At 53.0% G+C, this 25,213-nt stretch overlaps 1 protein-coding gene across 1 annotated transcript in view; it reads left to right on the top strand.

Moving 5' to 3' along the window:
- CLSTN1 (calsyntenin 1) overlaps positions 1-25,213 on the top strand; it is a 60,193-nt gene that overhangs the window by 29,940 nt on the left and 5,040 nt on the right. The window contains exons 3-13 of the mRNA XM_090268239.1: positions 6,898-6,927; positions 8,108-8,306; positions 9,690-9,898; positions 11,203-11,352; positions 11,469-11,654; positions 13,949-14,197; positions 14,519-14,640; positions 19,179-19,341; positions 22,449-22,505; positions 23,644-23,801; positions 24,979-25,127. Of these exons, the coding sequence (XP_090124365.1) occupies positions 6,898-6,927; positions 8,108-8,306; positions 9,690-9,898; positions 11,203-11,352; positions 11,469-11,654; positions 13,949-14,197; positions 14,519-14,640; positions 19,179-19,341; positions 22,449-22,505; positions 23,644-23,801; positions 24,979-25,127 (1,672 nt within the window). The remainder of the gene's footprint in view (positions 1-6,897; positions 6,928-8,107; positions 8,307-9,689; positions 9,899-11,202; positions 11,353-11,468; positions 11,655-13,948; positions 14,198-14,518; positions 14,641-19,178; positions 19,342-22,448; positions 22,506-23,643; positions 23,802-24,978; positions 25,128-25,213) is intronic.

Raw genomic sequence — 25,213 nt, 5'->3', positions numbered from 1 at the left:
CGATGTGCGGTGCCGTGTGAGTCGCTTGAATCGGATCGTCCAGCTTATGTTTCTGAGCAGACTTACACCTTCCTGACATAGCGAGCGTTTCAGGAAGTGCATGCAGTCACGAGTTCTGTGCTGACCCCTCTGTAGCCTGAGGTGTCAGCTCTCTGCTGCCCTGTGGTTTGTACCCGGCCCAGTGCCTGGGACTGGCTGACACCCCATAAATATTGCAGGAGAAACAAATGAGTTGCCCAAGATCACACAGCTCAGAGGTGACAGAGCCGCCTTCCTGGCCAGGTGGTCCGCCTCCAGCCTCCATTCGGGGGTTCTCTGTGTCGGCTCTCATGACGTTACCTTCAAGACATTGGAAGCATCCAGGCTCGTAGTCTTACCGCATCCTGGGAGGGTGTGGGGGACAACCGGAGGTTACTTGTCAGACTTCTGAAATAAACACGTGGGTGACGCTGGCAGCTTAGTCACCAAAGTGCGTTGTAAATGGTCACTCCTGAGATGTTCGTGTTGAATGCATAGGACGTAGTCCAGAGTGTTTTCTTGGGGTGAAACAGGAGAATAATGTCTTGGTACTTGTCAGGTAGTTTAGGAAATTATAATGACTAGGTTCCTTATTCCCTTCCTTTCCTTTAGTTGCTAAAAGCCTGAGTAGAGGCGGGTGAGAAATTGTGTTGTCCATGGTGTGTTGGGTCAGGGGTTAAAGCGTGAAGCCTTCCGCAGGCCACGGTGTTGCCTTTTTGACGACTGTCCCTTCTTCATCGCCTGTGTCAGAGGCCGAGCACCACACCTTGTTATCCGGCCCATTTTAGGCTCTTCCTTTTGGTAGGTGGTTTTATCCCAGCATATCCTTTCCTGCTTCCCCAGACCCAGTACAGAGATTTTACAAGATTATCTAAACAGTTACAACAGGAATAGGACCCAAAGGAAATTACAGGGCAAGAATGGGAACTTCATTCTCGTCGCTGTTTAATTATGACCAGCTCAGATCTGTGATCCTTTTCTCCATATTCTTTGTGACTTACGGGACTCGTGTCCGGAGGATGGCCGATGGGGTTAGCTACTGCGCGTCTCCGTCCCCCTGTCTAGCAAGGGCTGGCGTGTTTACAGCAAGGCGCTGTGTTGGTAGCAGTGTGTTGTATTTGGATAAACCCCGTGGAACTGCTGTGTTTATATGTTGAAACCATCAATATAAGGCAGTAATCAGCTGAGTATCAGTTTTAAGGGAGTATCTGGATAATAGGACAGACACGTCATACTCATAGTTACTGACTACCGGCGTGCACTCGTTTTGGACGCGGTTGCCTCCAAACATCCGGGGTCAGTCATCATCAAACGCGCGTCAGGAACCACGCCAGGTCGTGGAGAATCCGCGAAGCCTGGCCGTTGGCCCTTGCTCTCGAAGCACGGATGGGGCGGTGGGTCAGAACACGCGCTGACGGTGCCGGCCCCAGACACTGGGGGTTTCCAGCCGGTGCCCGGTTGGAGAGGCAGCACACGGGGCAGATGGGGCTCATTAAAGGCAAGGCGAGCTCCCGGGGATGGATGGATGACTGACTGGGCGGGCAAGGTGGGGGCGGGATAGGAGCGGGGGTGGGGCCAGGTGAATAGTTCGCTTGAGTGGCGTGCTGCGTGGAGGAGCAGACGGTTGGGAGTCCACCAGGGGTCGCCTGGTGTCCACGGCCGAGCGGAATAGGCGGGATGTGGCCGCGCATGGAGCGCTGGTGCCGGGGTCCAAACACCGAGTGCAGATCCCTGCGCTCCGTTCTCCCTGCCTGCGATGTGCCCCCGGGGGAGAGGCTTGGAGACCACCGTGGGCCAGTTTCTTGTGGGCGGCCTGCACTGGGGCCATCAGGCTGCACGGGTTGGAAACGCGGGTTACGGGGCTCCTGGAGACGCCCGGTCAGAATTTCTGCAGATGGCGCTTCTTGGCAAACCACATGTTAAACAAGCCTCCCGGGCAGCTCTCGGCACTGACGTTCGAGAGCCTGTGCTGTAGCTGGAGAGGCGCCGGGGGCACGGCCCTCGGGCTGCTAGGCTGGGGCTGTGAGGGTGTATTCCACGGGCGTGTGTGCTTTGCTACTGGAGGACTTAAGTGCTTGAGAAACTGCTCAGAGCCACGTGTGAGCCTGCCCCAGAAACCCGCGTGGACCAGGCACCAAAAATAAGCACCAGCCTGATGTCCGGCTGGTGAGCGTGGGCGCCGAGGCTGAGCGAAGAGAAGTGGGTTGGGGACACAAGCTGGGTTAGCAGGGACTGTGGAGCGGATGCTTGCCGCTCAGCAGGCGTCGGTTCTCCCTGGGTCCAGATCTGTGGGTCTTCGGTCAGTTTCCCCGCCTTCCCCAGCCAGATGCCTGCAGGCCCCAGGCTGGCGACCAGGCATGCTCTCCCTGGAATGTGAGTGTTGAACAGAGAGACAGAGAGGCTAATTGCCCCGTGAGGTTGCATTCCATCTGGGCCAGCTCCAGCTTGCTCTGGGCCTGTGGTGGCCCCCTATGTGCTGCTCTCTTGAGCTGCCTTGGTTTCTGGCTCTTTCCAAGTCCTTTTCTCTGGCCTGAAGTCAATTCCACGAGTTCGGGATGGTTTTTCAATGATGTCTCTGTGGCCTGAGTTAGCTGGGATGCGTCTCTGCGGCTGGAAGCCAGAGCACCTACCTGTCTGAGCTGGCACTGGTGACCTTCATTAGGGGTGGAGCGTAGGGCAGAGTGACCTGCGAGGCAGGGAGACCGTGGGCTTGGCTCTAGAGAGACCCCTTTCTTTTGGAGAAGATAGTGCAGTTTGAGGTTATTTTCAGGTTTGGAAGAAGACTCAGGAAGAATGCAAAGCCAGCCTGAAGCCCAGGTATCTTAGAGGGACGGATGAGGAAAGTGAAGGCTAAACTCTGTCAGCCAAGAGCCTGGGATGTGACTTTGGATGTCAAGAAGTCAAATCTATACTGTGTTGGTTACAGCTTTTTGTTTTGCTTTAAAAAAATTCTGTCAGTGGATTGAGCGTCAGCCTGCGAGCCAAGTGTCGCTGGTTCGATTCCCAGTCGGGGCACATGACGAGGTTGCATGTCAGGTCCCCAGTTGGGGGCGCAAGTGAGAGGCAACCACACAGTGATGTTTCTCTCCCTCTCTTTCTCCTTTCCCCTCGTTCTAAAAATAAATAAATAAACAAATTATTTTTAAAAAATTGTGTAATAAAGTTCCTTTGACTACGACTATTTTAGATGATCTTAGGGGAACGAGGGGGGAAGAGATGGGGAAGGTTTGGTCCGTTCCCAGACTTGCGTACAGCTGGAGAGGTCGTCCGGGAAACCTGGGGGGTGCGTTTCCGGTGGCGAGAGCAGGGCTTCAGGGAGACCTGCCAAGCAGAGCAGGTGCATGTGGTCTGAACCGAGTGGGAAGGGGCCGGGCAGGAGGAGGACAGAATGCGGGGGGTGATTCTGGGAGGCCTCCCTTGCCAAGGGCACGAGAAGGTGAGTCTAGGGAGAGGGCTGAGAACGCAAAAGGGGGCGACACCCCCGACAGGTAGTCACCGTGCTATAACTCCACGGGATCAATGCGTGTAAGTGCATGTACGGAAGAGCCCTATACACGTGACTGCACGTCAGGGATGGAGGAGAGGGAAGAAGGACGAGTCCGTGACAGCGCCAACGTCTGAAAACTTAGCTCCGGGGAGGACGGGGCGTTACCGACAGAAACGGGTCCATGCTTTGGGGGAAGAAGAACAAGAACTGCTGCTTGAGAGGCAGCAGGACGCTGACTATGGGAACATCTAAGGAGCTGCTTGTAATTTTGTGGGCCGTGTGATGTTGCTGTAGTTACGCTGAAAAGTCTTTCTCTGTTAAGAGGTATCTAGTGAATTTCGTATGGATGGAACATTTCAATGCCCGGCTTCCAACTGCTCCGGAAGCAAGACGCTGGGTCCACGAGGCAGACACCGGGACCCCCGCCTTCCTCCCAAGCCTCTCTCCCCCGCTGTGTCTTCATTCCCCACGTGGGACCTTCAGCCAAAAGCCAGGGATTCACTCCAGACTCCTTCACCCTCCGAACCCGTGGGGTGTGAAGTTCTGTTCCTTCCCCTGAAAGTCCCCGAGCCTCTCCTAAGACACTGCCTTAGTGTGGCCCTTGTCAGTTCCGTCTTGTCCCCTCGCCCGCCGGCCTTGCTGCGCTTGGAGATGTCTCCTGCGCTAGTTTTGGGGTTGCAGGTGGAGGGACTAGATGGGCCTGCGACATGGTGCACTGGCCGGTTTACAGGTGACGGCTCAGCGGGGACACGTGGGGTCTCACAGCCGGTGCGGGAGGCCCAGGCCTGCCCGCGTGTGAGGTCCCTGCTGCTCCAGCTGTGCAGCGGCCACCAGGCCCAGTGGCTCCTAGGGACCCAGCCTGCCTGGCACGTTAACGAGTGCCCATGGGTTGGAGGCAGCCCCTGCGAGTAGCCAGGGGCATGTGCAGGAGATCCCAGTACATGTCTTCACTGTGCTCATTGTAAATGAATCCCAGTCTTCCAGAGAGCAGTCTGAAAATATGTAATGAGCGTCCAAAGAATATATATATTTTTAAATCCTCACCTGAGGATATGTTTGTTTGTTTTTTGAAACTGATTTTTAGAGAGAGGAAGCCGCGGGGCCTCCTTGTTCTGCGCCAGGCCAGGCCTGCCTCCGGGCCTTTGCACTCCCTGTTTGCTCTCTGAAATTCTGTGCAGATAATCATGTCTCCGTTTTTTCTGGTTTCTGCTCAGGTGTTATCTTACCAGGGAACCCTTCCTAGAACACCTGGAGTATAAAATTGAAACACACCACTGCCTTTCCACATCCACCTCCTCCCAGCGTGAAGTCTCAGAGGAGAGATGTGAGGAGTCTGATCTGTTAGCAAACGACTCTGCTCTTCACAGAAACTGTCATTATTTTCAACAGCACCTGATGGCACACACTTTGCCTGGGGCCTCAAATCTGTGCTTACCTGCGCAGAGGCCCTTGTTGGGAAAACACAGGCCGTCATACCGGTTTGTCAGCCCAGGTCATGTGACTGACTGCCTCCCACGTTCCTTGCAGAGCTGTCAACTCAGAGTCGAAACTGAGAAGTTTTCTCTGAATTGAAGATGGACAACTTGACTTAGTTTAAAATGTATCGTGTGACACTGTTATGCACCCCAAATGTATAAACACGATATGGTGGATTAGCGCATCCTGGGGACCAGTTAGACGTATCAGCACCCCGCCATTCTGCCCATAGGTGTCTCTCTGTAGCGGTGTTCACACGCTTCTCTGTAAAGGGCTGGGGAGTGAGGACTTCAGGCTCTGCGGCCCACACAGGCTCTCTGGTAGTGAGAGACTGACCTTGGCCACTGCGGTGGGAAAGCAGCCGTCAGCAGCACAGAAACAAGCAAGCTTCTGTGTTCCAATAAAACTTTGCTTACAGACCCTGGAATTTGAATTTCATATAATTTTCCATGCCACCAAATAATGTTTAAAACGATAAAAATAATTGTTGGCACGCAGGTTGTTCAAAAACAAGACACAGGTCACTTGGGCCCGCAGGCCGTAGGCGGGCTGCATCCGGGGTGATCACCGCGACAGTGGGGAGGCCCGGGTCCACATCCTCCATCCGGGAGTTCCTAGGCATGCGCAGCTGCTGAAAGGCGGCCAGTGGCAGCGGATCTGAGATTTGATCTTTAATTTTAATATTAATGTTCATTTAATTGGACACAGCCCCGTGTGGCTGGTCGCTACGGCATTGGCCAGCGCAGGTCTAGAGAGACGCTGTGTTGCTGCAGCAGGAACCACGCACAGAGAAGGCCACTGTGGCTTGTTCGTACACAGCAGAAACTGGCGTCGTGGAATCGTCGCGCCCGGGAAACGATGGGTAACAGCGGGCGTCGCTGAGCGCCAGCTTTATGCCGGGCAGTGTCCGCAGCACTGGGCCAGTGTTGACTCGTCGGCCTCTCGCTCACGTCGCAGGGGAGCAGCTGCGCTGCGTACGCTGTCCAGGGTGACGGCGGGATCTTAGACGCGCAGGTGGAGGGAGGAAGCAAGACGCACACACTCCGCCGTGTGACTCCGTGTATCAAGCAGAATGGAACAACCCGGTTTGGGATACACAAGTAAATGGTAAAGCCGTAAATAAAGAAGTGAATAAGAAGGCAGGGGATTCAGGCCGTGGTGCCTTTGGTGGAGAGAAGGTGCTCCCGTGCGGCCACGCTGAGTGAGGGCAGCGGGGCTCCTGGCCCTGCAGGGGTCCCGGGCGGGTGAGCAGCACCTGTACAGCACGGGGGGGGGAGGGGGGGGGGGGAGGCGAGCGTCTGCACGCAGTGGCAGCGGTGGCCGCCGTCAGCGCCGAATCTGGTTTCAGTTCCCTCTTAAGCAGATGTCCTGTTCAGAGAGGTGTTTACCTTTGCTGCCTTCGTTAGAGCCAAGATTAAATGAGAAAACACTGTTATTTATTCAACTCAAGCACAAAGGATTAAACTAAAACCCGCTGCCCCGACTGTTTGTGTCATTTAATCTAACGACGACTTGAATGTTACCAGACGCTCACCACAGAAACGTATATTGAAAAGGAAAATCGGAAAACTGTGAAGCACGTAGACGTATGTCTAAACCATTATCACTGAAGTGTTCATGTAAAGCCCTCACACACCTGAGGGAGTCAGGAAACTGTAGCAGTGTGCGGTGGGTGGGTGGGTTAGTGCAATTTCAAACAGCGATGTGGTGGTCCGTGGTAAGTAGGATTCGAAGAGGCGTTTCGATAACTGGAAGTCCAGCTTTGCGGCAGCAGTTCCAGCCAGTGGCTGCTGAGCTCAGTGTTAAATGGTGTCCAGCTTTTCTGTGTAATGTGTGCCTCTTTGACTTTTTTCCTTATTGTTCCATCTTCAGTCTTTCCTGTAGTACTGACATGGGTCTATCTTTTCTCCCTTTAGAGAGTTTTGAGGTGACAGTCACCAAAGAAGGTGATAAAGGGTTCTTTCTATCCCTCTTATGAATATTAACCCACTAACTTCGCTTATAAAATTGGGAATCAGCCCTTAAACAGAAGAAGCTGTCATGCTTTTTTACCTCCCTTTATTCTCCTACTTTGTTTCTGTTTTTAAAATATATTGATGGAACTTGTATGTAACCAAACCCTTGGCTAGAAATATCTGGAAGTCAGACATCCATTTGAACTAAATGGTTAATAGTGTACATTTTTTACTTAATCGAATGAACTTAAGAGATTCGTTTAATAACCATTTTCTACTCATCTGTAGATTTGGAAGAGCTTTGTCTTAGTTCTCCGTGAAATACATTTTGTGAAGTTTTCTATATACATCAAAACATCAACGTTTTTTCTCCCGTGGTCAGGAATGGAAACCTAGATTTTAACTCCTAATTGAGCCGCTCGGCCAATGTCGATGTGCGTATGTTCCCGGGCAGCTTCCCTTTCAGGGCTGGTGGGATCGAGTCCCAAACGAGGGACAGACGAGGAAGCCTCTGCCTGCCGTGGACGCTGCACCACACGGGCAGACGCTGGCTGTTGAAATGGATGCCTGAAACGCTGGTATTTCTACCTTTCTCGTTCCGTAGTTCGCTTTGATTCCCTAATTTTAAGCCAGGCTCATTGCACAGGAAGACTTGTTTCTTCTGATGGTTTTTTTTGGCAGACTTTCTGTAATTACGGTCCTGAACCTGTATCTCACGCTGCTCCTCTCTCAACCCCTAACCGTGCATTGTATAGCCTTCTCTCTGGTCCACACCAAAATAGCTGCGCAGCCCTCCCCAGTGGCCGGGCCGTGTCTCCGTGTCACCAGGCCTTGGCTGCTGGCTGAGCAGAGCACTGTGACCCTGGCGCTGTCCCAAGTACTCCTGTGAAATGCCTGTCTGTACCTCCTCTCTCTCTCTTGTCCTCCTGCATGAGTGGATGCAAAGTTAAAACGCGTTGCTTGGAAAGCCGAACATGCTTCCTTTTTACTAAAGCCCCAGAACTGACCCTGTTACGAAGCCCAGTGCCCCCGCTTTGTCCACAGACCCTCTCAACCCCTGGCTGCCGAATGGTTGTCCTTGATTTTCTTGGGGGGAGGCGGGGGCGGAGGTCTGACGGTGCAGACAGTACGTGTGGCAAAAGCTCTCACCGGCGCTGCTTTGGCTCCCCAGGTGAGATTTGTGGATTTCACGTTCACGGGCAGAACGTCCCCTTTGATGCGGTGGTGGTAGACAAGTCCACGGGCGAGGGACTGATCCGCTCCAAAGAGAAACTGGACTGTGAGCTGCAGAAAGACTACACCTTCACTATCCAGGCCTATGACTGCGGGCGGGGGCCCGACGGCAGCGCCAGCCCCAAGAAGTCGCATAAGTAAGTACCGAGCCCGCGGGGCGTGGGCGTGCAGCGGGAGTGGGGGGGGGGGGGCGCGTCCCTGGACCTTGCACACTTGGACGTGGAGGACAGCCAGTTCTCCGCGGCCTGTGCAACACAGCCCGCAGTTTGATCAGAGGCCCTTGCGGACGGTTCCCAGCAAGGCCTGGGCACGTGGCAGTTGCTGAATAACCGAGTGGGACTCCTTTATCCCCCCAAACACTCGAGTGAACCAAGGCGCTACAGCGTAAATTTGAGACGTGTACTTTTTCCCTAGGAAGATGCTTTGTGGTTACGTGTATCTTTTGTCTGTTGGTTCTGGGGGCATGAAATTCACCCGAGCTGGCGGGAGAAAGCTGTGCGCCCCACCCTGGTGTGCGTGTCTGCCCTGCCGGTTGATGGCTGCTGGTGTAACGCGGGGGCCTCTGGACAGGCGGGTCTAGGCTTCTAGTCTTTCCCCGGCCACTTACCTGCCCTTTGGCATTAGGCAGATTTAACTTGTTGAGTCTCAGTTTCTACGCTGACTGAGGAAAGGGGGACACGTGCGTGAGATGTTGTCACTACCGTGGTGAGGGTCAGGGTGGCCGGCTAGGTGACTGGCAGTTGGGAGCAGAGGGTCTTGGTGAACATTGGGGTACTGAGTGCCAGTGGGTCGCTCCTCATGCATTCTACACCCTGCTTTCCTTGCAAAAGATCTTTCTGCCAGAGACGTTGTCTGATTCAGAACACGCGCTGATCAGCAGCCCGTGAGACCAGCAGTTTTCTGGCTCAGGAGCCCGGTCTGCCGATGCCTTCATTTTCTCGTCCCCGAGCTGGGGAGAGGCAGCCAGGCAGCACGGGCTTCGCCAGGCAGGGCCACATTGAGGTCACGGGGAGACCTCCCCTTTGTCGGATCAACGCTGGGTGCTGTCGCAGCCATGGTTACCGTTGGTCCCTATTCCTCGGAGGCAGGACAAGACTTGCCTCCTATCTCGCTTACGTCTCTCTTCCTTACCCCTTCTTCCTTTGCCTCGAGATTCCGAGTTTTGCAACAAAATATTTTTAACTTGGTGATCAGAGAGCTATCAGATATTTGATACAGTTTATCTCGCTGCTGCATGGCCTGTCCCACGTTGTCAGAGAAAACCCCAAGGTTCTCTCATTTTACGTGATGTGCTCTTACCTGCTGCCTTATCCCTAGGACCTGGGAGAATCAACCCAAGTGCCTGTTTTAACTTTCCATTGTCTCCATGCCAAATTAGAAACAACGAGTAGTTTACTTTTTATCTTCATCATAAAACTTAATTTGAAGCCATCAGAAAAAGGAACTTTTAAGAACCGGGCAGAATTTGGGGGCGGGAACGTAGAAAGCAAACAAAGCGCACGGCCCATCTCCTCTTCCAGGGCAACGGTCCACATTCAGGTGAATGACGTGAACGAGTACGCACCTGTGTTCAAGGAGAAGTCCTACCAGGCGACCGTCGCCGAGGGGCGGCGGTCTGACAGCATCCTGCGGGTAGAGGCCGTGGACGCAGACTGCTCCCCGCAGTTCAGCCAGATTTGCAGCTACGAAATCGTCACTCCGGACGTGCCGTTCACTGTCGACAAAGACGGTGAGGACAGAGGGGTGGGGGTCCCTTACCACGGGGACAGTCCCCCCTCAGCCTGTCCGTGTCAAACCCAAACTTTTGTACTTCAGTGAAAGTCACAGGTTGGGGACTGTCCCGGCCCATCGGCGGCCAGAACAAAACGCCACAGGCTGGGCAGCTGAAGCAGCAGGCATCTATGTCTCTCAGTTCCAGAGGCTGAAGTCCAGGGTTAAGGTGCCGGCCTGTCCAGGGTCCCCGGAGGGCTGGCTCTCTGCGTCCTCACGTGGTGGGAGGGACCGGGCACACTGGTCTCCTCCTCTCCTAACAAGGACACTAATTCCAACGTGGGGTTCCCCCCTCATTGCTTCACCTGCACCTAAGTTCCTCCCAGGGGGGCCCCACCTCCTAATACCAGCGCGCTGAGAGGTAGGGCTGCAGCGCGTGCCCTCTGGGGACAGGAGCAGGCCGTCCGTAGCGGAGACCTGATGTGGTGTGTCTGTTCTGTGGCCAGGTTTTCACTGCCCCCTGAAAGCCTCTTTCCTGGCACCCGAGAGCCTCGTGTTCTCTGGCGGGATGTTCCTTCTTCCTTTCCCATCAAACAAATAAAGATCCCCGCCGCACGCGCCACGTTCCTCTTCGCCCTCCCCGTCAGTGCGCATCTAGATGAGGCGGCCCTTTCGTAGGTCCCGTTTTCTGTTCTCCATTAGCTTTGAATCTTCTGCCTGTTCTTGAAGGCGAAGGTTTATTATACCTTATTGCCAGACCCCCTCCCTCCTCAGGAATTGAACAGAAGCGGCTCATTCTAGGGTTTAACTTTATGAGGCTGTGGCTTCATGGTGACACAGTGTCTCCATCATTAACCCACAGTCCAGGATCTTTGCTAAAATTATGTTCATGGCAAGCATATCCCAGACACCTGTACTCATGGTCAAAAGCAGGCTTCTCTACTAGTGGGGGGGTGGGGTGGGAAACCTCCCTCTCTCTCTGTCTGTCTCTCATAAAGTAAATCTTTCAGCAGGAAGTATTTCATGCAGCTTGGTCTTCTATGTAATACTTGAAGAACTTGAGTTATTTTATCTGTATTCTTTTATATGTAAATCTTAAAGTTAATATAAGGACAAAACCCATCAGGGAGAATAAGCGGAGTTGGGTCGTGTGGGCCCCAGAGGTGGGTTTAGTCTGCGCACGCTCGGGAGAGCCGGCCTGCGTGTTACTGCCTCTGAGCAGGCTTGCTTCCCAGCCCGCGGGCACCTGGGGGTCAGCGGGGGACAGCAGCCGTGAAGACTGACCTCGGCTTGGGTCCTCGTGTTGTTTTCTCCCTCCGGAAGGTTACATAAAGAACACAGAGAAGCTGAAGTACGGGAAGGAGCGCCAGTATAAGCTGACCGTCACCGCCTACGACTGCGGGAAGAAGAGGGCCACCGAGGACGTGCTGGTCAAGATCAGCGTCAAGCCCACCTGCAGCCCCGGCTGGCAAGGTGACTGAGCTCCGTTCTCGCCCCTGCAGCCACCCCTGGTCTTAAACTCTGTGTGGGGCAGAAACCTAACGTGTGAGTTTCCCTCCTCCCCTCCGCTGACCGGCGGGCCGCTGCAGGATGGAGCAACAGGGTCGAGTATGAGCCCGGCACGGGCGCCCTGGCCCTCTTCCCAAACGTGCGCCTGGAGACGTGCGAGGAGCCGGTGGCCTCGGTGCAGGTGACGGTGGAGCTGGAGACCAGCCACATAGGGAAGGGCTGTGACCGCGACACCTACTCGGAGAAGTCCCTTCACCGGCTCTGTGGTAAGGAGGCCTGCGGTCCTTCCTGGGTCGGGGCGACAGGGACCGCTGCATCTGGACATGTGTGCGAGGTTGGTTCATGGTCATTAACTAGGACAGGCCCACTGAGTATCGTACTGGATGGGCTTCCGGGGTACACGACCCCAGGAAAGTCTGTTCAGAAGGCTCCGTGCACGTGCGTTGTTAAGAATCACTGATTTGTGGCTCAGTGGATTGAGCGTCGGCCTGTGAGCCAAGTGTCGCTGGTTCGATTCCCAGTCAGGGCACATGACTAGGTTGCACGCCAGGTCCCCAGTTGGGGGCACGAGTGAGAGGCCACCACACAGTGATGTTTCTCTCTCTCTCTTTCTCCTTTCTCCTCTCTCTAAAAAATAAACAAACAAACAAATTTAAAAAAAAAGGAATCACTGATTTGGAGACAGCATTTCTCTGAGATATACTGGGAGTCCTCAGAATGGAACTGATGTACATGGCGGGAGTTTTAAATGAAATGAGATGTTTATTTAAGGACTGAAGGGAAAACTACAGGCGATGACGTAGCTCTTGGGAACCGTGAAGAAGAGACTCAAAACTAAAGACGCCCACACCTTAGGTTTCCGTAGGCTGCTGACCACAGGCACTGTGTGTGGGGAAGTCGAGGGGCAGGCTGCTTGCGAATCTGGCGGAGAGGCCGGTTCCCTGTCTCCCCTGTCAACTGGGGGACGTTTTCTGGTTTATCCAAATGTGAAGTATGGATGCCCCTCATGGAAAACATTGTTCCTTGGCGGTGAGATACTGGTAGCTTCAATGGCCTCTTCATAACCAGAGGGTTTTGTGTCTCGAGAGCTCCATAGTCTCAGCTCTGCAGGGAGCATTTCCTGCTGCCCACCTGGCTTCTCACCGGCCCGCCGGCAACAGGTAGGGCCAGGCAGCCGGTTTTCATCTGTTGTGTGGTGGAAAAGCCAAAGGGGGAAACAGTATACCCTCTGCTGGCTCCTCCCAGCGATGACTATACTCAGGTATTTTATGACTCTGAGTCCAAATTTTCATAATCATGCACCTAACGTATGTTAAGAGGTCTGGAATGTTTTCTATTTTAAGCTATGTAAGTATAATGTAGAAAACTTACTTCCTCATAACGCCATTTTATGGTATTAAATGAACATTTTCTTAGCAACACAGTGTTAGGGTAGGAGAATGGGAAGAATTTTGTATTTGAGTGCTGATTGCATGCTAAATACTTCCCCAAGAGTTCGTTCGCCTCATCTTCCCGTCAGGCCCGCAGAGAAGGGGGCCCTGACCTCATTTTTACAGAGGGACTAAGTGAGGCCGAGGGAGGCTCAGGCGCTCACCCAAGGCCACGCTTTTAAGAAGTGGCAGAGCTGGGATATGGACCAAAAGGTGGGGTGTCACTCGAGAGACCAGGTTGTTCCTCCAAATCATGCTGCCCCTGGGAATTGAGACGTCAAGGACCAGGGACTGGGAGAGCTCACAAACTCTTCTGCAGATGAAAAAGTAATTTTTATCCTCCCCCAAGGATGTGCTTATTGACTCTAGAAAGCGGGAAGGGAAGAGGAGAAACATGACGTGATAGAGAAACATTGATCAGTTGCCTCTCATACGCCCCCACTTGGGGAACAACCCACAACGCAGGTGTGTGCCCTGACCAGGAATCGAACCTGTGACCTTTCAGTTTACGGGACAGCACCCAACCCACTGAGCCCCACCAGCCGGGGCTACAGGCAATTTTTTTTTTTAATTGAGCTTGGCAATATGTAAAATACAGTAGTTGTAAATATTTTCATGCTTTTTTGGCTTTGTAATTCCATTTCTGGGGATTTATTCACGGAGGCACGCAAAGGGGCTCATCAAGGCAAGGTCTATCCCAGGGGAAAATGCAGGACCACCTCAGTCCACCGGGGAGATCAGCTCGGTAAATCAGGGCCCGTCTGCGCGATGAGATGCCAGTCAGACGCCCCAGCCGTGCTGCGCACGCGTGTGAATGGGGACGCGTGTGCGCACGTACGCAGGACTCCGTTGCTATCACGTGCGCACATTCCTGGAGGGCTGGAAGGGCTTATGTGTAAATGTTAATTGTGGACTATAGGTAAGGCTTCTTTTTTCCTTCCTAGCTTTTAAAAAAAATCCGTGCTTATTATTTATGCATTTTTCTTGTAATAAAAACCCTTCTTTTTTGAGACAAGTAAAGTGAACCTAGCAAACGGTGTAAACCCGAGACAGCGCATGGGCGCGGTTTCGCAGGGCCGTGCCCGTCGCGCGCCGCGCCCTGCCTGCTAAGTGTCGCCGTGCTGTTGCAGGAGCTGCGGCTGGCACCGCGGAGCTGCTGCCCTCCCCAGGCAGCCCCCTGAACTGGACCGTCGGCCTCCCCACCGACAACGGCCATGACAGCGACCAGGTCTTCGAGTTCAACGGCACCCAGGCAGTCAGGGTCCCAGACGGCGTCGTTTCTGTCAATCCCAAGGAGCCTTTCACGGTCTCGGTGTGGATGAGGCACGGCCCTTTCGGCCGGAGGAAGGAGACGATTCTCTGCAGCTCAGACAAGACAGGTGAGCGCCGCTGGGCAGGGTGGGAGCGGGCTTCCGTGGCCACTGGAGGCGGGCAGCGCCGTCCCCCGACGGCTCCCAGGGGCTGGTTGGCGACCTGCGTGGCTCTGGGTTCTGCACCACGGTGCCCTGTCCTCACCGTAACGCCTTGGTACTTGGGCATTTGATCGTAAAAACTCACGTGTATTTGTTTCTAAATCCTGCCGTGGCAGGGAGTTCTTTTGTGCTGATAAAACCACGTCTTCAAAGTCTATTAAAGAAATAGCTTTCATATCTCCTTCGGGTCTTAAGTTGGCAGTTTACTGGTCGCCTTTCTCTTTGCAGATATGAATCGGCACCATTACTCCCTGTTTGTCCACGGCTGTCGGTTTATTTTCCTCCTCCGTCAGGACCCTTCGGGAGAGAAGAAGTACAAACCCACGGAGTTCCACTGGAAGCTGAGTCAGGTGAGTGAGCAGGAAACTCACCGCTTCTGCTCTTTGCAGGCGGATTGGTGGGGGCGGGGGGCAACCGTGCCCAGGCCTGGCTGCTCTGGCCAGGGTATACTTTATTTCAACATTTTTAAAAACGTTGCTGCCCCCCTGTTTTCTCCCCTCCACCAAGACCCACCCCAGGCTGTGTATACACGGACTTGTGACTTCATGATTTCCGTGTCTGTGGATCATAGGATAGCAAATTAAATCCATTGAATCCCTTTCCACAGAAAGCCTAAGGTTTTTTTAATGCATGTCTTTTATACATAAAACATGAATATAAAGAAATTGTATGTTTTAGCTCTTGCTGGTGTGGTTCAGTGGATTGAGTGCCAGCCTGTGAACTGAAAGGTCACCAGTTTGATTCCCAGTCGGGTCACAGGCCTGGGTCGTGGACCAGGTCCCTGGTTGGGGGCGTGAGAGGCACCCAATGGATGTTCCTCTCCCTCTCTTTCTCTCTCTTTCTCCCTCTTCTCTCTCTGAAAGTAAATAAATAAAATCTTTTTTAAAATTGTATGTTTTACATTAAAAATACTGTATTATAAGTTACTGAAAAAGCAGCCCTCTGCTTAAGAATTGGGATTGAGACTCTTGTAATTTGTTTAGTGACCTAAGGTTTTCCCTCCCAAACGGCAGGAGCCTCAGGGAACTCAGGGGCGGCGCCAGGGGGTAGTTAAAATGTTCCAGGAACCAGCAATCTTGACATCGCTCAGACACCACATGACCTGCTAGCTCGAGGGAGTGCGCAGTTTTGATATCAGCACACGGGACATTCCTTTTGACAAAGTCATGTCTTTGCAAAGCTGCTTCCCAACAGTTGCTGTGGGAAAAAGCAAGGATCCCGTGAAAAAAAATGGATGTGTTACAGGAAAGGAAGGGCTGCCGAAAACAGAGAAAAAGCCTTTTCATTAAAGCCACCGCAGACCCTTTCTTGTCTTCGTTTGGGGTGGGGACAAGGAGGGGACCTTGGGCCTTAGCTTCATTTCAGTCTCGCGGAGTAGGCGGGCCAGAGCTAGCGTGTGTGCCTGGTGCTGCTGAAACGAGAATGTTGTCTAAAACCCTCACAAGGCAGAAAAACGAGCAGGGAGCAAAAAGGATGGGGCAGTGGGGAGCGTGCGGTCGGTCACGTTCGTTTCTTACGGAGGTAATTCTTGTTTACGTGGGTCATTTCTTTCTTAGAAACTTCTACCTTAAGATTTTCCAAGAAACCAAAGGAAGGTATAGTCTAGACAAAAGTCGTTTTGCAACCGAGGTAAACATTTTAGGTATAGTTCTTTTATATAGTCCGTATCTGCATATTTGGTGCCTTCCGGTGACATTTTCTAAAACCGTGTTATGGGAAATGTCAGACACGCGCAGCAGCAGACAGACCAGCGTAGAGAACACCCTGCGCACCCAGCGCCCGCCTTCAGCCTGCTGCACTGCTCCCCCTCCCACTGTGGATGATTCTCATCATCTCCTTGGAAATGACTAGCACATTTTGAGCAAATCCCAGACACAGCATTTTATTCTACGTAGAGACAATGAGCCACGTGTCTCTAAAAGATCATCCCAGTACCTGTTCACCCCTTAAAAGAATTAACACTTCTTTCAGATAGCAAAAGACAAATACAAAGTGATTTCACTCATATGTCTAATCTGAAAACAAAGTAAATGAACAAACAAAATGAAGTCAGAGAACATTCGGATGGTTGCCACGTGGGAGGGGGGTGAGGACGGGATTAAGGTGTACAGATTGCCAGTTATGAAAACAGTCGCGGGGATGCGAAGTACCGCGGAGAGAATGGGGTCACTGTTACTGTAACAACTGTGTGGTGGGTACTAGACTTCCTGGGGTGACCACTTCCTAAGTTATAGCTAATCACTACATGTTGTACACCTGAAACTGATACCATGTTATATGTCAGCTGCCATTGAAAAATAAAAAAATTCCTTTAAAAAAATGAACAGCTCCTTCATTGTCAGATATCCAGTCAATGTTCAGATATCAGATTATCCTGTACGTGGTTTTGTGTTTACAGTTTGTCTGAATCAGTATCCAGCTTAAGGGTCATACACGGTGAATGGTGGGTGTGCCTTTTGAGTTTATTTTAATCTATAGATTTTTCTTTTCCCTCTTGGAATTTATTTGGTGACAGGATCGGGCTTTTGTCCCATAGTTTCCAGCAGCTTGGATTTGGCTGATTGCATCCCTGAGGTGTCCTTTAAGGCATCCCTCTGTCCCTGCGTCCTGTAAAGTGATGGCGGGGTCAGGTTCAGGCTGACGTGCTCCTGGGCCATAGCTCTGTCTCTTCTTGTTATCAAAGCAGCACTGATGCTCAGGGCCAGCACCCGGGGGCACTTGGTGTCCCTGATCCTGTGGGTTGCAGAAAGAGTGTTCCCAGGGACGAGTCATAGGGGCAAGCATTCCTGAGTTCTTACATGTTGTCTTAATAGTTCGTCTGTGGCTTTTATACGAAAGGTCAGTTGAGCTGGATATAAAATCTCTACCTCGTATTTGAGATTTCACGCAACAGAAACTCTCTCGCCATGGTCTTCTGACATAAAATGTTGCAATTACAATCTGACAACAATCTGCTTTTCTTTCCCTTATGAAACGCCTGGTCTTTTGTTTAGATGACTAAAGGTCGTCTTTCTTTTCTAAGTCAGATAATATCGTGCACATATCTTGGCTGTTTTGGGTCTGTTTTCCCAGATATGTGTGGTATGTTCTTTTTTGTACATACTTGGAAACATTCTGATCTTTCAAGAAAGTTATTGTCGTTAAAAGTTTTAGTATTCTCTTCCATCGCGTTGATTTTCTTCTCACCTTCTGTTGATAGTCCTTGTTTTCTGTATCCCTTGCTTTTTAATTAATCCCTGTGTTTTGTCATCTCATTTCTGAGTTGCTCTAATCACAAACTATGTTCATTTATAGTTTATGTCATTTTCCTAACAACTTTTATTTTATTTTTAAGGATAGTATTTATTTTTAGAGAGAGGGGGGAGGGAGGGAGACAGAGAGGGAGAGACCCACCGCGCCGCACCTGTCAGGGCTCCCTAACGTCTTGGAGCGGGCTCTGAATACGTGACCCTGTCCGTCTCTTCGGCAGGCACGTCCTTCAGGGGTGCTGTCATTATCTGGAGGGAAATCAGTCCCCTGCTCTCTTTTCTGTTGAGAACAGTCGTATGGGATGGCGTTTGTGATCCCCTCCCCCCTCATCTGGATGTGAAGTTAGTTTCCCTGCACTTTCAAAAGACACAGTCGGTCAGCATGACTCGTTCCCTAGTGTTGGGGCCCTGCCCGCCTCGGCCGTCTCTGCGGTGTGAAAAACGGACGCCTCGCCCCTGCGCCGCCCCGGCAGCAGGAGCCCAGAGCTTTTCTCCAGCGCCCAGGGCAGCGCTGTGTGGCCACCTGGTCCCCGAGCCTCGCTGGCACGTTGCAGGCCTAAGTGCAGTGTCACTCTGCTGCTGCCCTAGAACCAACCCTGCAGCACCTTAAAAACCGGGCGTGGGAGAGGCGGCCTCTGAAGGAGCTTCTTCCCCTCCGAACTTCTGTGGAATAGAGGCCTAAACTAGAGTGATTTTCCCTGCCTCCCACGTGAGTTATGTGCAGTTCCTTCCCTTATGAGTACTTCGTGTAATATATACATACAGGTCATGTGCAGATATTAACCATATATAGACGACGTTGAAGGTTTAATTTTTTCTCTCTAATTCACCAGATGCAGCTGATTTTTGAAGCGCTATGCTTCGGGAACTTCATTTATTTTGATGTTGCCCGTCTGCTTCATGCTCTTGATTTCACGTTCGTTTCTTGGAATTTAAATGTAAATCGGGCAAGCTTTTTCAAAATACATTTTTAACAGTTTCATCTCGCGGCATCTCTTGCTCTGCCTGTCTGTATTCTCAAGGGTCTGCCTCTCCCACTAAAGCCAGAAGTCAGGGTGCCAGACCTGAAAGGGACCTTGGAGCCAGCGGACCACTCCCCTCACCTGCCCGCGGGCAAGGTCCTCCGGGGATGCTCGTTCACGACAGGAAAGGAACTCTGCTCGGTTCGCTGGGCCCCCTGCGTTCATGTCCCTATTTATGCAGATCGTCAACTTGGAATTGGGAGAGAAAACGCAGTAGTGCCGTGTGTCGCCTTCGGAGATCGGGGTGTTTGCGGTTTGATTCAGAGAAGGAATGGCCAACCAGCCGGCCACAGCAGGGTGGGCGTCCTTCCTGCTGACGTAGGACTTCCCTGGTGTCACGCCTCAGCAGGAGCGAGTCGGGCAGGTCCCGCTTTGGGGGCCCTGTCATGTGATGAGTGAGCAGGGCCCTCCAGCCTGAAAGGTCCCGGGACGACCGGGTTGCCTTGGCCCTTTCGGACGAGATGTGGTTTGTCGTTAGATACTTAAACAAAAATCTTTCTAGGAAGACACGTGTTCCCTGTGGGTGGCTCGCTCCCCGTTTCCGGCTGCACGGCTGTCGCTAGTAGGAGAGCGGGGAGGCGGGCGTCAGTGCTCTAACCCGGCCCGTGGCTCCCGCAGGTCTGTGACGAGGGGTGGCATCATTACGTCCTCAATGTGGAAACCCCGACAGTAACGCTCTACGTGGATGGGGTGCCCCACGAGCCCTTCTCTGTGACCGAAGACCACCCGCTCCACCCGTCCAGCATCGAGACTCAGCTCGTGGTCGGGGCCTGCTGGCAAGGTAGGTACGCGTCGTGGGCTCAGGAGTTAAACAGTGCCCGTCTCCTCGGCACCCTGCCCTCCTGTCCCCCACCTCGCCCTTCCTTCCCCCGGGCGCAGCCTGTCCGGGGATGTTGCTGCAGCCGGCGGTGCTGAGGAGCCCTGCGGGTGGGCGCTCCCTTGAAGCTGGGTTCAAGGAGTGACTTGCTTCAGCACGTTTTCTGGGAACCGAGGGGGGGAGCACTGCACAGAGGGAGAGTGCCGTTGCAGGACATTTTATAAACTAATCGGTCTCTTGAAAAGTCTGTGGAAACAAGGAGGTGACAACCAGGCACAGGCAGGTAAGTGAGCTCCCGCCCGGAGAGTCCTCCCAGAGCGCTCAGCACTGCTCAGCCTGGTGGGAGCCCCTCCAGCACGTGCTGCGTCTGGAGAGGATGTGGGGACAGCTCTGCTAAAAGGCCAGGGCAGCAGTGCACTCACGTGTGCTCTCTAAGTGCCAGGCTACGCACCGATTCCTCTACGTGTTTATCTCATTAATCCATATAATGAGTCTGTGGGGTAGAAGCTATTTTTATCCCTATTTCATAGCAGAAGACACTAAGGCCCATGTTCCCAGCTGGGTCACCGTGGCGGGCGAGCCCAGGGTCCGAGCTCTGACCCCTCCTCCCCCCCAGACCAGACCAGGGGTTTTAACCTCTCTGTGCCTGGGAGGCACCACCCTCAAGAAAACTTCTTACTGATCCATAAAATAAAATGCATAGGATCTCAAAGGTAACCGATTAAATTGAAATATAGTTAGCATAGTACAAACAGACTGTGTGAAATGTTAACACCTGTGCTGCTTTGGTGACAGATGAAGAGCAGGGGCCCTGGCTGGTGCGGCTCAGTAAATTGGGCTCTGGCCTATGAACGGAAAGGTCACTGGTTTGATTCCCAGTCAGGGCACACGCCTGGGTTGTGGGCCAGGTCCCCTGTCTGGGCGCGTACGGGAGGCAACCGAGCGTTGTTTCTCTCACGTCGATGTTTTTCTCCTCTTACTCTCCCTTACTCTCTAAAAACATAAATACGTAATAAAATCTTAAAAAATAAAATAAAAGAGCAACAGGCCTTAGCAGCTGGTCTACTACCTGTCATAACATCAGAGCAGGGAGGGACATTGTGATGCTTCTGGTAAAGTCTGCAACAATGTGACATGATAGAAAAATATCCATGATTTCTCTTGGTGACAAAGTTGCAGTTTCTGCTAATACCGTTGTGCAGAGTTTGTGGCTGACTATTTACAACCAAAGGAAAACTAAATTTCAGAAGTTAGTGAAAACAAGCATTTAATTTTTCCCATCCAAGTTCAGGGACCCCTCAGTCCGCCCTCAAGGTTCATGGCTCCCACACTAGCCCTTGCACTTGACCTGTGTTAGGTCACTTTAGGTCAATCACTGCAGGTACCTGCTCAATAGGTCTTTTCATTTCCTGTCTTCTGGAAACATTGTAGCCTGAATTAGGTTAGAAATTTGTGGAAGAACCTAATTCCCAAGACAGCTTGGCTTCTTTTAGGAGAATTTGAAGTTCATGATTTTTCTGCAGACCTTTTGAAACTTTATTTTATTTTTGATTTTTAGAGAGGGGGGGGGGGGGGAGGGAGAGAGAAACATGGCGTGAGAGACATCAGTCGGTGACCTCGCACGCGCCTGACCCTGAGATCGAACCTGCAGCCCAGGCGCGTGCTCTGACAGGGAATCAAAGCAGCGACCTTGTGGTTTGCGGGACGATGTCCAACCGAGTCACACCAGCCAGGCCTCCTGCAGGCCTTTCAGATGAGAAGGAAGAAGATTGATTTAGAGCGAATCTCTTCGGCAAATTCCCGCATTTAATTTTGGTGACAGCTCACCCGTGAGGAAGTGGAATGTTGAGACCAAGGGACAAGGAAGAAATTGTTAGGGATACGTGGGTTTTTCGGTCGCTGTTCTTATATTTTCAGTTCAAATTTACCTCCCAGGTTACACAAGATTTTCTGAGAAATTATTTAAAAAATAAAAATACAAGCGCAAACCCAAATATTATTTTATATTCTGGGAGCTTTGTGGCTTGGGTTAAAATGGACCCCATGTTCCACCCTGCCTGCCTTGGTCCCTGTTCACATCACAGTTCTTCTGCCCTCGAAATGGCAGTTTCCACCTCAGTCCTCAACATCCTCAACCAGAAAAATCTGCCTCAATTCCCAGACCAAACTCAAATTTAAAAATATTTAATTGACACGGAGGAAGATCTTTATCCTTCCTTGGAGAGGAGTTGAAACCCTCTCCCTTAAAGACGCGGCTCAGAGACCCTGGGCGAGTGTGTCCCAGAGGAGTGACAGGGGCCAGGGTGCTACCGGGCTCGCCTGCCCCCCCCCCCCCCCGCCCGGCCCCCGGCGCCTCCTGTGCCGCCACCTGGAAAGGCGGGCCGTGCTCAGTCACCGCTGGGCCGCTCCTGCCTCGAACTGTACTCGGGCCACTGGACTGGGAATGCCAGGGGCGCCCGGCCCACCACGCACGGTGGTCTGTCTCTCCGGGTGAACTCCTTAACCTCTGACTCTCCCTTCCTGGCCGGAAAAAGTGGTTGGAAATGCCTTCTTTTCTCTGTCACTTAGAGGTTAAAGTCCAGACCGATGTGAACTTGTTTTGAGCTTTCAAAAAAGATGGATTCTTACAGGCTTACTGTGCTCTAGCCTGTGGCCACGTACATGTCCCTACTGGGAAGGAGCACGCCGTGGGTGCAGGCCGTGGGGTCCTTGTATCTGGTCCATCTCTGCGGTCCGTGTGAGCACCTCCCGGGGCCGGGGCGGAGGAGGCAGTCAGTGCACGCGCTCTGATTCACTTTATTTTGAATCCAGCCCGCGTTCGGGCCAGGAGGACATGGGAAGGCGGGGTAGACTGTCGAGAAGCGCGAGGTGGTACATGTCGCTGCTGGGAAAAGGTGACCAAGGACAAGCTTGCCCTCCAGGTGGAGTGCGTCCCCTCGGGGGACACGAGGGGCGTTTTTCTCTCTGTGTGTTCTGTGTTTGGTAGCTTTTCAAAATGAACGTTCAGGGCCCCATTTGAAAAGCCTAACCTCGTGGTCCTTGTCTCTCATCCTTGTCTTGCTTCTCTACAGAGTCCTCAGGAGTCGAAAGTGACAATGACACCGAGCCTCTGCCTGTGGCCTCGGCAGGTTGCTGGACTTTTTCCCTATGGTTCACTATTGCATTTCATTTAAATGCGAGACATCAGTTCATTCCCCGTTTTGCATGAAATGCCCAGATTGCATTTTGGTCCCTGACCCCAGCTGAGCTGCTGCTTTGCGTTCTCCCCACACCCCGGTTGCTTCATGGGGTTTCCCTTTTCCGCCCGTCCTGATCCCCACTGAAGTGAGCAGATGACCCCTTAATGCAGTGCACTAACGGGACTTTTATTTTCCTCTCCAAATTCTTCCCTGATCCCACTGCATGAGGCTTGCTGCTGCCGTCTCCTAGGCCAGGTTTGGGGGCGTCTCCTGGCCCTCAGGTGGCTGGACCCCGAGACAGGAAACAATTTGGTTCTAGATATTGTGACCTGACGCTAAATTTTAAACAGGTGTTTCTTAGACACCTCCATCCCCAGTGATGATTTGTGGTGTCTAGTGTCCTTCCGGGGATGAGACCTGATGCTGAAGATTGCTCTTCGCCTCCCTCATCAGCGTGAGAACGAGGTTTAGTTTCCTGTGCGCGGCCGTCTGTCCAGGGCCCGTTTCTGAGTGTTCGCTCTTCTCATACCCGCCCTTCCCAGCACCCCTCGGTTGTAGGAGGCGGGCGTGATGGACTCAGTGGCCCCGAAGGGCCTGATCCGAGGCGCGTCAGGGCAGGGTGCTGGGGTCCTTTTTCCTTGGCTAGTCATGCTGTGTAGGTTCGCCCCCAGTTTTGGCCAATCCCCTGAGTATGCTCGGGAAAAGCAGCCCAGAGTGGGGACCCAGCCAGCTGACAAGACAGTGGTGAAGGGGCTGGCGCTCGGAGGATATGTCACTTGTGACCCATGGTGACAGGTGTGGGCTAGGCCACCCTTACCAGCAAGTGGCCAGGTGTGTGGGGACACTCATGGGACCTCTTGGCTTCCAGGCTTCGGGTGAGGGACCCCCAAGTCCTCTTTTCTCCAAGCCATGTGCATGATCACAAACAATTTAATTTCATCACACTTCCATGTAGATTGCCAGGCTAACAGGGCTCGGTCTGAACTAACCTGCATGTCCATCCATCAAGCTGCCACCACTGGGAGGCTCTGGGCTGCACCCCTAACCGCCTGCCCCCCCCCCCCCGCCCTCCCTCTGTGTTCCGAAGGTGGTGACTTGCGCATGACCCAGTTTTTCCGAGGTGATCTGGCCGGCCTGACGGTCCGCTCCGGGAAGCTCACAGAGAAGAAGGTGATTGACTGTCTGTACACCTGCAAGGAGGGGCTGGACCTGCAGACCCCTGGAGACCGCGGCAGAGGCGTGAAGGTAATGCCGGCGTTCGCAGGTGCGGGCTGTTGGCAGAGGCTACACCCGTGACTTTTCCTGACACCTCCGAGGCAGTGTGTGGGGGGGTTTCCTTTCACACCAGCCAGTTCCCAGCTCTCTGGCCACCAGCCCTCCTGGGGTCTGACAGTTCAGTTCTGACGCCCCCTGGGTTCTGCTTAAAGGCTTGGGCCCACCATGCCGCTGCCTGTTCAGGGGACTTCCGCAAGGATCTGGCCCTCGGGTCACCTGCTCTTCTGTTAGGCTTTGCTATGAAGATGGGAGCTCCCACAATCTCCCCAGCCTCTGCCTTTGTAGGTGCAACAATTTGCTAGAACTGCTCAGAAAACCCCTTCCTTACTACTACCAGTGGGTCTGCTGCATGGGCAACAGCAGACCCTCCATATCACCCTGCCCAGGCTCTGTAGCTTCATCGCAAGATGTCGATTCAACACGGGAGGAGACAGATACCGTGTCACTCCCGAGTCGGACTGCACAGCCATTCTCGGCGGTGCAGATAGACTCTTAAGAAGCTACACCATCGTCTCTTGAGACGGACGGCTGCCGACGACTACTACCAGTTTATTTTAAAGGCTACAATGCAGGAAGGAACAAGCGCTAGAGAGGCACAGGGCAAGGACTTGGGGCCGGTGCCCAGAGCTCCCCCGCGCTACTGTTCGGGGCTCTTATGGAGGCCCCGTCACGCGGGCATGACTGACGAGGTCATTGGCCATTGGTGACCAGCTCAGTCTGCAGCCCCTCTCCTTGTCCCCAGAGCTCAGGGGGTGGGGCCAGAAGTTCCAACACTCGTCACATGGTTGGTCCATCCTGACACTGTAGGACCGGCCCCCCGCCAAGAGTGGGTTGGTTGGAACGAACTTACTCTGAATAATAAAAGATACGCTCTCCTCAGTCAGGAAGTTCCCAGGGTTTTGGGGGCGCTGTGCCAGAAGCCAGCGATGGGGACCAACCACGTATTTCTTGCCCCACCGCTGTGTTCGCACCTTCGAGGTTGCCCTTGCAGGAGGGGGGCCTCAGGCCCTGGGGTCACAGCCCTTTGTTCTCCTGGTCCCCGGTCCAGCGGCCCCCGAGTTCACGTCCCGCTGCCGAAGCGTTTGTGATTTCTGCTTCTCGCACTCAGACCCTTATTCCTCTCCTCTCCCGTTGGGCACGATTTCAGATCCAAACCAACCCCACCCGGTCGGTGTTGACCTTGGAGGGAGCAGACGTGGGGCAGGTGGAGAAGGCCCTGCGGCAGGTCGCCTACCTGAACTCCCGGCACTTCCCCACCCCTGGCATCCGGAGGCTCAAACTCACCAGCGTGGTCAAGTATGTGTGACTTTTAACAGCAAGCCTATCTGTGCTTGCGGGCGCCCCGCCCCCCCCAGGAGAGAATGTGTGTGTTTAGGTTTCTA

This window comes from Furipterus horrens, unplaced genomic scaffold (assembly GCF_987537825.1).
Source record: "Furipterus horrens unplaced genomic scaffold, mFurHor1.1.pri manual_scaffold_3, whole genome shotgun sequence".
In the NCBI taxonomy this organism is placed as follows: Eukaryota; Metazoa; Chordata; class Mammalia; order Chiroptera; family Furipteridae; genus Furipterus; species Furipterus horrens.
The sequence above is the reverse complement of the archived record's forward strand: the minus strand, read 5'-3'. Positions and strand labels throughout refer to the sequence as shown.